General features: G+C 39.2%; 1 protein-coding gene across 2 annotated transcripts in view; it reads right to left on the bottom strand.

Moving 5' to 3' along the window:
- Positions 1 to 557: 557 nt before the first annotated feature.
- The window catches only part of LOC130917682 (porphobilinogen deaminase-like), a 28,633-nt gene continuing 13,244 nt past the window's right edge, over positions 558 to 15,946 (bottom strand). For both annotated transcript variants that reach the window (XM_057839321.1, XM_057839320.1), the window contains exons 6-14: positions 15,811 to 15,888; positions 15,618 to 15,695; positions 15,462 to 15,537; positions 15,141 to 15,254; positions 14,984 to 15,022; positions 14,779 to 14,898; positions 5,084 to 5,137; positions 1,474 to 1,560; positions 558 to 1,051 (exon numbers count right to left, since the gene is read on the bottom strand). In XM_057839321.1, the coding sequence (XP_057695304.1) occupies positions 878 to 1,051; positions 1,474 to 1,560; positions 5,084 to 5,137; positions 14,779 to 14,898; positions 14,984 to 15,022; positions 15,141 to 15,254; positions 15,462 to 15,537; positions 15,618 to 15,695; positions 15,811 to 15,888 (820 nt within the window). In that variant the 3' untranslated portion in view covers positions 558 to 877. The remainder of the gene's footprint in view (positions 1,052 to 1,473; positions 1,561 to 5,083; positions 5,138 to 14,778; positions 14,899 to 14,983; positions 15,023 to 15,140; positions 15,255 to 15,461; positions 15,538 to 15,617; positions 15,696 to 15,810; positions 15,889 to 15,946) is intronic.

Below are 15,946 nucleotides of genomic sequence, written 5' to 3' on the forward strand. Positions count from 1 at the left end.
CTATGGTAGCTTGTAATAAAAGAAAGCTAGCTTGTCCAAAAGTGCTTTTACATTCTGCTGTATCATGTGAGCAGAATTGTCTTTTTCCACATCACTCGTCTATATACTCTTCTGTCCTTGGGCAAAGTGTGTAAAGATTGTTGAACGATGTTGTAGTTCTTTGGCAGTGTTCTAAGGTTAGTCTTTGACCACTACCTTGACTTTTTTACCCTGCCACTTAACAATTGTTTCTGATCCTCCATTTTCTACCAGTTTGGCACTCTTCAAAGGAAATTCAAATAGGAACAATATGCAATCAACTATCTTAAATACATTTTCTCATAAATTGCGTACTTTTCGATGAATTCAAGGCTCGATTGGCTCACCATACCAATTTTGTTTTCCAGAGGTGACATCATTTTATGCACTTGTGTATTTTTTTTTTAGAATGCGTATTGCACATACAATATTCTGTTGGTCCGATAAATCTAGTTTCATTGCTGAACTATAACTGTGTCCATCAGTTTTTTATAGCTCTAAATAAAGTTTATCCAAACACATAATGAGAGTGTGCCAAGTGAAAATTGTCAGGGGTTCCCAATTTTTTTAATAGCACAGTACATATGTAGATACCGTGTATTTATACAGCACATTCATTAAAATAATCTAGAAAACAGCAAAAAGCAACCCAGACATAACACCTCTAAATCTTTTAGAACAAGGAATGTGCACCTTTTGTTGGGCGCATGACATTAAAAGTGTAATAATGAGGTATAATTACACATCACAACATTTCCCCCTACTATATAATACTTTTTTGTCCACTACCAGCTTGTATGGAAATAATTTCCAATGTAGTGAAACTCTGATTTTGAACAACCTAAAGCTCGAGTAGTCATTATCTAGCATCATTGAGCTGTCTGGCCACAGTCAGGATCTTTTTGGCTCCTTTACTCAGGAGCAAGTTTGCCAGCTCCACCCCTAGACGCTCAGCGTTCCCCTGAGAGACGCTGCAGATCTTGAGAGCTGTGACTCCCACGTGCTGGTCCTGCTGGTCTACTTCCTCCGAGCACTAAAAAGAGTTACAACATGCTCAAACTACTAGTGACTATATGCTATTTTTCTTCAGTGTAATTACAAGCCTGCGACATGAAGCAATTATTAGAGAATCCAAAAATTTGAAAAATAAGTTCTTAATGGAACCTTTTTTTCGAATTTGTAAAAAAAGAAACATCAAAATGAATATGTATAATAAGTGCTCTAATATTTATAACTCTGGCTAAATCCTGATTTTTTTTTTCCAATGGAAACTTCAGATTCATGTGTTGACTTGCATCCATAAATTTTTGTGAGAAAAATTTCTAAATTCTGAATTACAGTCTCAAAATTTGAAAAATTCTAAGTTTCAAATGTGATACATTTGGCAATAAAGGGCTAAACATAAAATGAGTGACTGACTTGAATACCATAGCAGTGAGGAACATCTAATATTACCTTATCGCTCGGTGCGATGCTAGTCTGCATGGTGTCCTTCAGAAAGTCCGAACCATCCAAGCTGTATACGGCACCCGTCAAGTAAAGCTGTGGGCACGTGGAATGAAAACATTAGCTCATTTGCTGCCATTGACAGCGATAGACATCCTATCCATTTGAATTAGCGGAGCTGGCAGTGAATTTGCGTTTTTCAATCCCATTGACAGCGATAGACTTTGAACCAGAAGTTAAAATGTTAAAATGGATTGGATGTCTACCGCTGTCTGAGTAAATGTCCTGAATTTTAACCTGAACACTAAAACAATAAATCTTGAGAGGAGTCTAGAACTATATATACTGTGTGTGTATATATATATATATACACATATATGATGGAAAACACTCAGGTGACTTGAAGTTCGGCTCTGAAACCCCCAATTTGGCAAAGTTTCAAAATTGTCCCATATGCATATGTGATACATCATTGGAAAGCTTAAAATCTCAATTTTAAACAGCAAAACCCAATATGGAGGTGAGAGCACGCGAGAGCAGAATTACAGACGCCATGACTTTAACGAGATATTATCGTGTACTTACCTTGTTTCGATCCCAAAACTCTATGTAGCATGTATCACTGAGTGTCAAGACACAGCTTTGAATGGCCACAGCTGGATTTTGAGGGGATTTTATGGGTGAAACATGGTAATATAACAAGGGTGGCGATGCAGAAATCACAGACATTAAGGAGTGGATGAGATATATTTACCCTTGTAATTTATTATTATTTTTTTTTCTCAATTTTGCTTTGTTTGGATCGATTATTTATCATCTTATATATCGGAGAAAATGCGATAGTAACAAAAAAATACAATTAAGCGATAGTTATGAGGTAGATATCCGTTACGTTTTTACAGACGCCATTTTTTTCATTGTGACATAATTTGTTTAAAAGTTTAAAATATGTGAGTGAATAATATTTTAAAGTTTTTTTTTTTTTTTAAAGGAAATATGAGACATCAATTAGTGATTCTAAGCTTAAAACGACAGACATTTTGAATAATAAACATAAATAATTACCTTCGTTTTATGGCTGGGTTGAAACAAAAGCTGTTGCGCGACGTCTGTAACGGGGGTTTTCAGGGTAAAACGGACAAATTAAAAATAGTTTGGGGGCTTCATGCGCCATGAATCTGCTATGGCAGCATATAAACATACTGTTCTAACAAATACAACAGTTGTTTTGGCTTAAAATACAGCAGTTTCTTTTAGGGCTGTCAAAATTAGTGCGTTAATGGGCGGTTTTTAATTTTTTAAGTTAATCACGTTAATATATTTGACGCAATTAACGCACATGCCCCTCTCAAACAGATTAAAATGACAGAACAGGGTCATGTGCACTTTTTGCTTGTGTTTTGTCGCCTTCTGCTGGCGCTTGGGTGCCACTGATTTCATGACCATGCGAAATGTGTAATTATTGACATCAACAATGGCGACCTACTAGTTTATTTTTCGACTGAAAATTTTACAAATTTTATTAAAACGAAAACATTAAGAGGGGTTTTATAATAAAATTTCTATAACTTGTACTAACATTCATCTTTTAAGAACTACATGTGTTTCTATCCATGGATCGCTTTAACAGAATGTTAATGTTAATGCCATCTTGTTGATTTATTGTTATAATAAACAAATACAGTACTTATGTACAATATGTTGAATGTATATTTCTGTCTTGTGTCTTATCTTTCCATTCCAACAACAATTTACAGAAAAATATGGCATACTTAATAGATGGTTTGAATTGCGATTAATTACGATTAATTAATTTTTAAGCTGTGATTAACTCGATTAAAATTTTTAATCGTTTGACAGCCCTAGTTTCTTTTAAAGAGGACTGCAAGAGAAGAAACTGCTTTTTCAGTCTTGTCTGTGTTTTCCGCCATATATATACAGTATGTATACATATATAAATATATATATATATATATACAGTGGGGAAAATAGTATTTAGTCAACCATCAATTGTGCCTGTTATTTTCAACATGGGTAAACCTCAACCATGAGAGACAGAGTGTGGGAAAAAAATAGAAAATGACATTGTTTGATATTTAAAGAATTTATTTCCAAATTAGAGTGGAAAATAACTATTTGGTCACCTACAAACAAGCAGGATTTTTGGCTGTCAAAGAGGTCTAACTTCTTCTGACGAGGCTCCACTCATTACCTGTATTAATGGCACCTGTTTTAGCTCATTATCGGTATAAAAGACACCTGTCCACAACCTCAGTCACACTCCAAACTCCACTATGGGCAAGACCAAAGAGCTGTCGGAGGACACCAGAAACAAAATTCTAGACCTGAACCAGGCTGGGAAGACTGAATCTGCAATAGGTAAAACGCTTGTTGTAAAGAAATCAACTGTGAGAGCAATTATTAGAAAATGGAAGACATACAAGACCACTGATAATCTCCCTCGATCTGGGGCTCCAAGCAAGTTCTCAGCCCGTGGCGTCAAAATGATAAGAACGGTGAGCAAAAATCCCAGAACCACACGGGTCGGACCTAGTTAATGACCTACAGAGAGCTGGGACCACAGTAACAAAGGCTACTATCAGTAGCACAATGCGCCACCAGGGACTCAAATCCTGCACTGCCAGACGTGTCCCCCTACTGAAGAAAGTACACGTCCAGGCCCGTCTGCGGTTCGCAAGAGAGCATTTGGATGATCCAGAAGAGGAGAATGTGTTATGGTCAGATGAAACCAAATTAGAACTTTTTGGTAGAAACACAGGTTCTCGTGTTGGAAGAGAAAGAATACTAAATTGCATCCGAATAACACCATACCCACTGTGAAGCATGGGGGTCGAAACATCATGCTTTGGGGCTGTTTTTCTGCAAAGGACGACTGATATGTGTAAAGGAAAGAATGAATGGGGCCATGTATCGGGAGATTTTGAGTGAAAATCTCCTTCCATCAGCAAGGGCATTGAAGATGGGACGTGGTTGGGTCTTTCAGCATGACAATGATCCCAAACACACAGCCAGGGCAACAAAGGAGTGGCTTCGTAAGAAGCATTCCAAGGTCCTGGAGTGGCCTAACCAGTCTCCAGATTTCAACCCCATAGAAAATCTGTGGAGGGAGTTGAAAGTCCGTGTTGCCAAACGACAGCTCCAAAACATCACTGCTCTAGAGGAGATCTGCATGGAGGAATGGGCCAAAATACCAGCAACAGTGTGTGAAAAGCTTGTGAAGAGTTACAGAAAACGTTTGGCCTCTGTTATAGCGAACAAAGGGTACATAACAAAGTATTGAGATAATTTTTGGTATTGACCAAATACTTATTTTCCATGATTTGCAAATAAATTCTTTAAAAATCAAATAATGTGATTTTCTGTTTTTTCCCCCACATTCTGTCCCTCATAGTTGAGGTTTACCCATGTTGACAATTACAGGCTTCTAATTACTTAAGATGAATTGATTTTTTTTTTTTAATGCGATGTGGTCCTTTTGCTAACTGACAGCTTGATAGTCTTCATCACGCCCATAAACCATATGGGGAAAAGCAGAATAGAAAATGGATGAAAAGTTTCAAATATCAATTGGGAGGGCAAACAAAAGAAAACAACATACCTGGGAGTCTTTCACTAGTGTGTGCACAGCCACAGGAACACTGCATCCTCCCTCCTACAAAAGACACTAGTTATTCATTCAACTAAACATCGAACAGTTCAAATTGACCCAATAAAGCAGTGTTTTTCAACCGGTGTGCTGCAGCACTATTGTGTGCCTTGAGAGATCATCAGGTGTGCCGCGAGAAGTTATTCAATATCGCATTTTTTTTTTACGTCGTTGGGCGGAGTTGCAGTCGGAAAGAAAGATTAGGTAGAGGTTGCGGCCGTGTGCAAATGAGCAAGGTATTGTTTGTGTTGCGTTCAAGAACTGCTCAGGTTTCTAGCCATCAGCCACCTTGCTGTCCGCGACAATGTGGACCCCAGCACGTCTACCGTACATCATTTGATTAGAGTTGTCAAGTGTCAATATACACAAAAGTGTCCTTTCCATTTCATCCAAATGTGAGACCATCAACCTCCCCCTATGTTTTATTCCAGCACATTGTTGAGGACAGCAAGGTGGGTGATGGCTAGAAATCCGAGCAGTTCTTGAACGTGACACGAGCAGTTGCATTCTTTTCAAAACAAGTCGATTGACTATTTTGTTCGCCTCCATGAAAACACAGAGAAACAAGCAACTTTGTTGAGAAACACAACGGTAAATGGGAAAGCCCTCAAAGGCAGTTGCCATGTTGCTATAAACTTGCTGCATAAACTTGTTACTGAATCCAAAAAGAGGCAATACTACCTGCCTGCAAAGCCATTGTCAGAGAAATGCTCGCCCCTGATGCAATTAAAAACATTTCTAAAGTCCCTCTGTCTGACAGTTCTGAGCTTTTCAAGTCTAACTGCTATACAAAAATAAAAACTAGAGCGACTAAGAGCTGTTGACGAAGATTGCTGACATTATATTGGCTTTATGTTCATTCATACAGGCTCAAGTTTCACACTGAATAAGTATAAATATTGAGAAATTATTTTATATTTAAATCTACATAAAGAAAGTCATTTTGGAACATTTTTGGTTTGTGATGTGCCGCGAGATTTTTTCCAATGTAAAAACGTGCTGTGACACAGAAAAGGTTGAAAAACACTGCTAAAGAGGGTTCAATATCCTCCACTCGTTTTACCAAACAGATATTATTACTATACTGCTATAGTGTTTGAACAGAAGGCACTATCTGCTAAAATTTTGTTCGAATGATGTGTGCTGATCAGTGGCATTTTAGAGGAATAGGGAGGGTTTGGATCAAGTGAATCTTCATTTATCAATTTGGGGGGGAGAACAATTTCATTTTTAACATGTGTAATAGTGAAGAAAAGCGTCAGTAAAAGTCAGGAGCCTGGGGCACCTTGTATGCGCCAATTTTACTTTCACTTGTTACTACAGTCATGTGAAAAAATTAGGACACCCAATTAAATATTCAGTTCTTTACTAAGAAATGTTCACATATCGATGTCTGATCTTGTTTTTCTTTATCTCTGGAAAAGAGTGATTAAATAGCAGGTAAACAACATAAATTAACATTGTTTTACTCATTAAACCAAATTTATCAACAAAAACGTATATTCTAACAAGGGAAAAGTTAGGACACCCTGCCACCTAATAGCTAGTGTTACCCCCTTTGGCTGAAAAGATGTTTTTTGTAGCTAACCAGCAGTCTTTGACATCAGTCTGAAGAAAGTTCGACCCACTCCTCGACGCAGACTACTTTCAACAGCGAGTAAAGTGAGTGAAAACACTATGGTGAGATCAAAGGAGCTGTCTGAGGCCCTCAGATAGAAGACTGTAGACACTTATGAGTCTGGTAAAGGATTTCAAAAGATCTCAAAAGAATATAAAATCAGCCATTACACTCTCCGGAAAATAGTCTACAAGTGGAGGACATTCAAAACAACTGCCAACATGCCCAGGTCTGGCCGTCCAAGCAAGTTTACCACGAAAGTCGCTAAAAACCCTAATCACAGGACCTATAGCTACTGTGGAAGTGAAAGTGCACGTCTCTACATTCAGAAAGAGACTTCACAAGTTTAACCTTCCTGGGCAGGTAAGAACTCAGACTGGCGTTTGCCAGAGTGAATGTAGACAAACTTCTGGAATAATGTTCTTTGGACAGATGAATCTAAAATTGAATTATTTGGACACCAGAACAGAGGAAATGTTTGGTGTAAACCCAATACAGCATTCCAGGAAAAGAACCTCAAACCAGCTGTGAAGCAGGGAGGTAGAAGTGTCATGGTTAGGGGATGCTTTGCTCCAGCAGAACCTGGCCAGCTCACCAAGATAGATTCCACCATGAATTCTATTGTGTATCAAAGTGTGCTTTAGTAACATGTGAGATCATCTGTGAAAAAAAACTAAAGCGGAAGCGAAACTGTCCCTGCAACATGACAATGACCCAAGACATACCAATAATCCACCAAGGACTGCCTGAAAAGGAATAAATGGGTCCTAGAATGGCCAAGTCAAAGCCCAGCTCTCAATCCCATTGAGATGCTGTGGTGTGACTTGAAACGGGCTGTACATGAAAGATACCCCTCAAACATCTCACAGCTGAAAGTATTCTGCGTTGAAGAGTGGAGCAAACTTTCTTCAGACTGATGTCAAACACTGCTAGATGGCTACAAAAAGCATCTCAATCACTGTACGTGTCCTTACTCCTCAGTTACAATATGCATTTTTGTTGATAAATTTGGTTTAATGAGTTATTTAATGTTAATTTTTGTTGTTTACCTGCTATTGAATCACTTTCTTTTCCAGAAAGAAAGAAAAACAAGACCAGGCATTGATATGTGAACATTTCTTAATAAAGAACTGAATATTTAATGGGGTGTTCTAATTTTTTCCCATGACTGTGTGTTTGATATTTATCAGTTTTTAAGTGATGTGCCCCAACACAGTGCCTACTAAAGTTGTAGTAAGTAGTAAAATCTCAAAGGGCGCACAAACATCAGAATATTTGTCCATGATATGTAACAGCGTATAATACAAGTATGATAATCCATTCGCCCCACACATTGATCTCTCTCGCTTCGGCATAAATTGTGAGCCTGCCGCCGGCATACTCCGGCTTTCCAACGCATTTACTTGAGAAAAACTCATTGCTTGTACTATCTGATTTATGAACTTCATATGCCATTTTATTTTGCCTGGCAGTGTAAAGCTGATAAGGCTGCAGCCTTCGGCGGCGTTCTGACACATCCTAGCTGACAGTCCGTAAGTTACCTCCAGCACAAAGGAGCTTGGGTATAATTGATGTCACATTCATCCCAAAATGACAGCGCATATGGGTTTTATCGTTTTCAGTGTTTAAACATGATTTTCTCCGTTATCATGTTTTTAGGAAATTCCTGATTTGCATATTTAGAATCTTTGAGCTCCATTTTCCACATGAAGGTCATTTAACCTCCGCTCTTCCTTTAATAAGGAAACAGTGCGTTGACGTGCATCATTGACGTGCAACATTTAGACAAAACCAAGACTTTAATGCCATCTTGAGGGGTCTATTTGTATTACCAACTACAAATACTTAACATCAATCAATCAATCAATCAACTTTATTTGTATAGCACATTTAAAAATCCGCCAAGGAGACCAAAGTGCTTTACATAGCAAAACACAGCAAAATAAGTCAACTTTGAAAGATAAAACAAACACATAAAATAAAATAAATAAAAGACGAGGTCATAAACTGTCATTGCACATTAAAAGCTGAAGAAACATAAAATGTTTTAAGACGTGATTTAAAATCCGTAAGTGAGGGGGCCTGTCTAATAGTAAGTGGTAATTGGTTCCACAGCCTGGGCGCCATCACCGCAAATGCACGGTCACCCCTAAGCTTCAGCCTTGATCTTGGGACTACTAGAAGCAGGTGGTCAGCTGATCTGAGGGTTCTGGTTGGACTGTAAGGCTGAAGCAGTTCTGACAAATATGGCGGCGCAAGATTATTCAAACATTTAAAAACAAATAATAATATCTTAAAATGTATTTGGTAATGTACCGGGAGCCAGTGAAGAGATGCTAAAATTGGGGTGATATGTTCACGCCTGCGGGTTCTAGTTAGGAGTCGAGCAGCAGAGTTTTGTACAAGTTGCAGACGGGCCAGTGCCGCCTGACCGACACCTGCATACAAAGAATTACCGTAATCCAGCCGAGTTGTGACAAAAGCATGAATCAATTTTTCCATATCAGAGCGTGAAACAATAGATTTCACCTTAGCAATCTGGCGAAGCTGATAAAAACAGTCCCGAACAACACAAGAAATCTGTTTCTCAAATTTAAAATCAGCATCAAATTGGACCCCTAGATTTTTGACATAATTCTTAAGAAACGGAGACAATGAACCGAGGTCAACATTCAGGGAGGCCTGGCTACTCGGTTTGAACACCATGACTTCAGACTTACTGTCATTCAAACTTAAAAAATTACATGAGAGCCACGACTTTATATCGTTGAGGCATTCAATAAGTTGACAGAAAGTGCCATTCTGCGCCAATGGAAAATAGATCTGACAGTCATCAGCATACAAATGAAATGAAACACCATGTTTTCTAAAAACAGAACCAAGAGGCAATAAATAAAGTGAAAATAAAAGAGGGCCGAGAACAGATCCCTGGGGAACCCCATGTGGAAGCGATGCCTTTTTGGACATGAAATTGCCCATTTTCACACAAAAACTCCGTTCATTTAGGTAAGACTTAAACCATTCAAGAGCGACACCTTGAATACCCACACTGTGTTCAAGACGAGAAATTAAAATCTGATGGTCTACGGTATCAAATGCTGCAGATAAATCTAAAAGAACTAAAACAACAAACTTGCCAGAGTCTGTTGCCAGAAGTATATCATTTGATACTCTTAAAAGTGCCGACTCAGTGCTGTGGAGGGATTTAAAACCAGACTGGAATGGTTCCGAAATCTGGTTTTCTTCAAGGAATGGTAGCAGCTGACTATAGATAACCTTTTCTAGTATTTTAGAGATGTATGGAAGATGAGAAATGGGCCTAAAATTTGAACAGAGGGTGGAGTCTAGGCCTCTTTTCTTCAATAAAGGTTCTACTACTGCATGCTTAAAGTCACATGGCAATGTGCCAGTAAGGAGACTACAGTTAATAATTTTTAAGACGTGTGGAGCAATGATGTCAAAAACCTCTTTAAATAAGCGAGGGGGAATTACATCGGAGGGGGAACCGGAGGGCTTTATATTACTAACAATGTTTTCGACCAAAGAAGAAGAAACTTGCTCAAACTGGGCGAAAACAGATGAACAGCGCATGGGAACGGAGGGATCATTGCAAAATGGTGAAATAGAGGCTCTAGTTGTAGCAACTCTGTCAATAAAGCATTGAAGAAAGCGGTCACATTTTTCATTTGATGCATCAGGATCTAGGGAAATTGGAGCATCGAGGACAGAATTGATAGTTTTGAAGAGAGCACGGGGATTATTACTACTAGCAATAATTTCCGATAGGTACTTGTGCTTCTCAGCTTTCACAGTCTTCTGATATTTCACCAAGCAGTCTTTTAGGATCTCCCAGGAAACGTGCAGCTTGTCCTTTTTCCAAGAGCGCTCCGCTCTCCTGCACTCTCGTCTGGCGGCGCGAGTGACGTCATTAAGCCAGGGCTCCGGTGCTGGTTTGACGTGCCGATTTTTTAGGGGAGCGATCGTGTCCAATGTTCGTAAGCAAACAGTATTAAAAGAAGCAACCAGTTCGTCAGTATTTAAACTCTCGGGTGAATGAGGGAGATCGTTGCTTATATCCAAAAAAGTCGATGAGAAAAGAGCTGGAGAGGAGGAGTGAAATGTGCGACAGCGTTTTGGGGGTGCGCAAAGTTTAGCTTCCCGCCGAATAGGAACGTCAAATACAATGGGCATGTGGTCTGAAAATACTGCATCATGAATGTTCAGATTGGACACACACAACCCATGCGATAGCACCAAATCAAGCGTGTGGCCGAGTTGATGGGTAGGTCCGACCACCAATTGGACAAGATTAAAAGAGTCAATAACATTTAAGAAGCTGCCGGAGACTGGCTCATCAGGGCAACAGACATGAATGTTAAAATCCCCAAGAATGAGGACACGATCATATTTTGGTAAAATTTCAGCCAAGAATTCAGCAAAGTCACTTAAAAAATCCTTGTTGTACTTGGGTGGTCGGTAAATGACAGCGCACAGTACAGCGTGCCAGCGACCAATTTCGAACAGGCAGTGCTCAAAAGTGCATGACAGACAACACCTAGTATATATGACTTTCATGTAATAAATAATAGGGGTGTAACGGTACACAAAAATCTCGGGTCGGTACGTACCTCGTTTTTGAGGTCACGGTTTGGTTCATTTTCGGTACAGTAAGAAAACAAAATGCAAAGTATAAATGTGTTCGTTGTTTATTACACACCTTTGTGCTTTCAACAATAGGAACATTAGCCTATACAAAGCTAGAATTCTGCTAAAAAAGTAGCGGGTATTTAAAGATAATCCAACAACAATTTGCCTTTCAGACCCCACGTATTGGTCAGCTTTCTTTCTGAAAGAAAGAAGAAAAAAGAAATCTTGTGCAAAGAGAAAAGCAATCCCAATGACAAAGATTTTAACATGTATTTTACAAATGAAATGCCTCAATGAATCTTTTTTTTTTTCTTATGAACGGTTTTCAAAAGCTTTATTGGTGGATTTTCTCAAGTTAAAGCGCCACACAGATATTAATAAACTAAATTGTGCAAGCAGGATCTGTGTATTATTGTTATTATTTAATTACAGGTGTATTAGCTCATTTCAATTTATTTTATTTAAATGGGCTATTTATTTTATTATGTGTTTATATTTTACAAATGTGATGTAGTATTCATTTACATTGTATATTTTATGTTGTATAAGTTTAGTTCCTATGTGAATATTAGTTCCTACCTTTTTTGTTGTGGTATGAGGTTTTGTATTGAACACGGGGCCATGTTGGTTATCATTATAGCAGAGAAGACAGCAGTAAATGAACAAAGACATGTCAACTGTGCCCCCAATCTACAACTCAAGAGATCTAATGGACTCAAAGACTCAGTGGGTTACGATTGCATATTAGTTTGAATATCGACCGAATCCACCGTATTTTTACACAAGTGACTTCCGGTCTGCCTGACCCTAGCTACCGGTAGTAGTATTGACGCAGGAGGGTCGCGTCTCATGTCAAATAATAAACGCTGCCGTTCTTTTCGTGTGCGTCATGTTGAGCCGCTTCTGGGACGCGTCTAACACGCAGCCGCAGTGCGACTGATGTGCATTGGCTGATTGACTTTAACGCCCGTGTTTCACTGCGTTCTCGCGGTGGCCACGTTGTCGTTGACGTTTCTGGGTTATACTGACCTACCCTGTTGGTCCTCATTATAGTAGAAAAGACAGAGTAAATATAATATACACAAAGAAACTGTAACCCGATCGACTCACAGCCTCGAAAAGTAAGGGTTACATTACGTCAGAAACTCTTTCGGTACGCCTCCGTTCCGAACCGAGCATCACGTACCGAAACGGTTCAATACAAATACATGTACTGTTACACCCTTAATAAACAGTGTTCAAAGTAGTTACAGATGCACATCACAATTTTTTCAAACCTCAGACTAGGAGAAAAGAGTAGTTGAACACAATAAATGACACCGCTTGTAAGAGTAGCCATTGCTTGTCACAACTGTGACGTCAGTTATACTGTTACCCTTCCACACATACAGTGGGGAGAACAAGTATTTGATACACTGCCAATGGGAAAACCCATTGGCAGTGTATCAAATACTTGTTCTCCCCACTGTAACTACTAATACACGAACCCACAGTAAATAATTATAGCGAGAAAATAGGCACACACTATTGATAGTTACTGCACCTGTTCAATCTGTCTGGAACTGCCTTCTCCTTAAAGCAATGAATCACATGTAAACAATGTTAATTGCGTATATCCGCATGGGACAATGGGTATTAATGACGTCATGAGAAAGGACGGGCAATCCAAGATACTGATATTTGATTGACTTAAACAGTACTGACATTCAAAAATGTCCGGCACCACTTACGATGGCCGCTTCTGTCAAATACTTGCTTCTATTCGTTTTTGTGCACCATTACACACCATTAACTTTAAATGTTCTATTAATTCATTTTTTTTTTTTCTACTGGTATGCATATGATAAAGGTGCTATCTTCTCTTTAAAGGTGACATCAGTTTCTGTACAATATTTTCAATGGAGAATCACTGTGATATTAGAAATACTTAAAGGGTATGACAACACCTGGGGAAATGCTAATATTCCATCATTTATCCATCAACGCATGCCTTTTGAATTCATATCATGCCACTTCGTGTAATTACACACATCGCAACACCAAGAAAATGATAGAAATTTGGATCGATTGTCAAGCTAAAAGGACCCACCCCCGAGATCCCGGAAATCTAGCATATTGTGTGTGTGACGTCACGACAAGGAAACAGCCGGCTCAGCGCTTAGTATTGAATGGCGGCGATGATGGCGGACAATTTTGTTTCTAGTTGCAGCGACAAATCCGACGTAACGAACATTCTTCTAATGGTGACGAGAAGAGTTATAAACCTTTCTTTGGTGTTTTGGGTTATCAATTGAGCCCAAACGAAAGCCATTGCAGCCTAATGAAAGGATCGTTGAACGGAGCAATCACACTGATGAAACGCCGGCAACATATCTTGTGGGAAACACCGAATGGTTTGTTTTGCATTTCTTTTTGTGAAGCTGATACACCGTGACCGCAAAATAATGTAATGTATAGAATAATTATCATTTATTGTGCTATCATAGGTTTTCATTCTGCCAACAGACACAAATATGAATGGGATTAGAAGATTTGTTCTATATATTTTACGAGCGATAATTTATACATGTGTCCAGTCCTATATCCAATGCGTGATATGTTTTTATTATAAAAGAGTACTCACTCTGGCCATTTCGAGCTTGGCTGCTCCGCTCCTTTGGTTAGCCTGGGGTGGTCTCATCAGAACCAGTCATCGTCCTCTTTTATCGTCCTCTTTCTTGATATCTCGGGACATTTAGGTGGCTGCGCGTGTATGGTGGGCACCGCATCTGCTTTCATCAGCAATTTCTTAGCAAAACCTGATTTCATTTGTCCATAGTTCGAATAGCTTTCAGGTGTAAAATGCGCACCACACAAAACCGTGCCGGAGGCTGGGTCTGCAAAATTAGACCTCTTAGCACGGACGAACTTTACTCATTGTCTGTGTAGTCCAGCTCTTTTTCTCGCGTTCGGGAACTCATGGGTACTACATTGCGACAAATGGCAATTTGTAGACCACATAGCATGACAGGTTTGAACCATTTTAGCGATTTTTTGATAAAACACGAACGCAACTGTCTTGTCAATAAACAACGATGGCACCTGCCTCGACCTTTCGTTTCCTTGTTATGATGCCTCCGCCACATTCGGCTGTTTCCGGTATACTTTCGGAAATGTTCGTAATTTTCGATCTATTTTGGATAATTGCTCATGAATGTGATTTATTTTTTTGTTAACTTTATTAATATTTGTTATCTTCCCACATAACGGTTCTATTGATATATCACAGCCCCTTAGTGTTTTAATACCCTTTAAGTCAACCAATGTAAGAATGCATACATTGTTGGTTGAATTAATGAGGTTCCACTATACACTTGATATAGCGGCGTGTGCGCATACATACCAGATGCCTGAGAAAGGCTCTCTCGGAGATGCAACGCAGAACCGTATCAGTATCGTTCAGCACTGACAACATCTCCAGGATGTCTATATCTTTGGCTCGAACCTCCACGGCCAGAGCACCCTGATATTACATGTGCATTTGTTGATTACCGAGGGACACATCATGTTTCCATAAAAAGAATGAAAAGAGAAATGAATATCCATACCTGTCCAACAGCATACATGCAATCATCGGGCTCCAGGATCTAGCAGAGGACAGACAATATATTAAGATGAAGGCTTATACATATTGTATGTTAGAAAAAATATCAAGACTACAACACAAAAATGTCACAAATTGACCACCAAAAAAAAACACAAAACCTGGCTGATTCTGTCTTCCCAACCCATTCTTTTTAGGCCGGCAGCAGCCAATATGATAGCAGCAAAGTTCTCCTTCTCATCCAGTTTCTTCAACCTTGTGTTCAAGTTTCCACGCTGTAAAGAAATGCTTAGGAAAAACAGCTTGAATACTAAATAAAATCACTCACTGGCCACTTCATTAGGTGCACGATATACATTTACATGTTCCAATTGGATTGAGAGTCAGCTTGTTTCTCATTTGATAATGTTCATGTGCTTCTAGCTAGAGAGCTGATTAAATATTTTATTTGCTAGCTCAATAGATATGATCAAGAAGGATACGATATCTTTAAACTCCAAATGGGGGAATCTCCTTTTCAACTGAGCAGCACGTCGCAGTGAACTGGTGCCTACCACACTGCAAAACAAGAACAACATGAAGTCGTGCTATTAGGGGTTTGACCACATCAGACCACACAACACAGCTGGTTGATTTACCTTTTTTCTGGGAGAGTCTCCAAAGTTTTCCCAACATTTTTGGGATGTAAAACTACGGCATCATGGGGGTTCTCTCTCCTGAAAAAAAATCAAAAGCCACCAGCACTTAAAGACAGTGGAACCTCCAAATTTCAATGCTTTCAAAATGAAAATAGCAGCTGCATCAAACAGCCTGTCTTAAGAAGCGACTCACTTGAGCACAGCTGCAATGGTGAATCCTGGAGGCAGTGTCGTAGGAAGGTCCTTCAGTGAATGGACTACAAGATCCACCCTGCGGGACACAGAGGGACAGACTCATGAAGACGTGCTTCATTTCCTCGCTGAATAAT

The sequence above is a fragment of the Corythoichthys intestinalis genome, chromosome 6, assembly GCF_030265065.1.
Source record: "Corythoichthys intestinalis isolate RoL2023-P3 chromosome 6, ASM3026506v1, whole genome shotgun sequence".
Lineage (NCBI taxonomy): Eukaryota > Metazoa > Chordata > Actinopteri > Syngnathiformes > Syngnathidae > Corythoichthys > Corythoichthys intestinalis.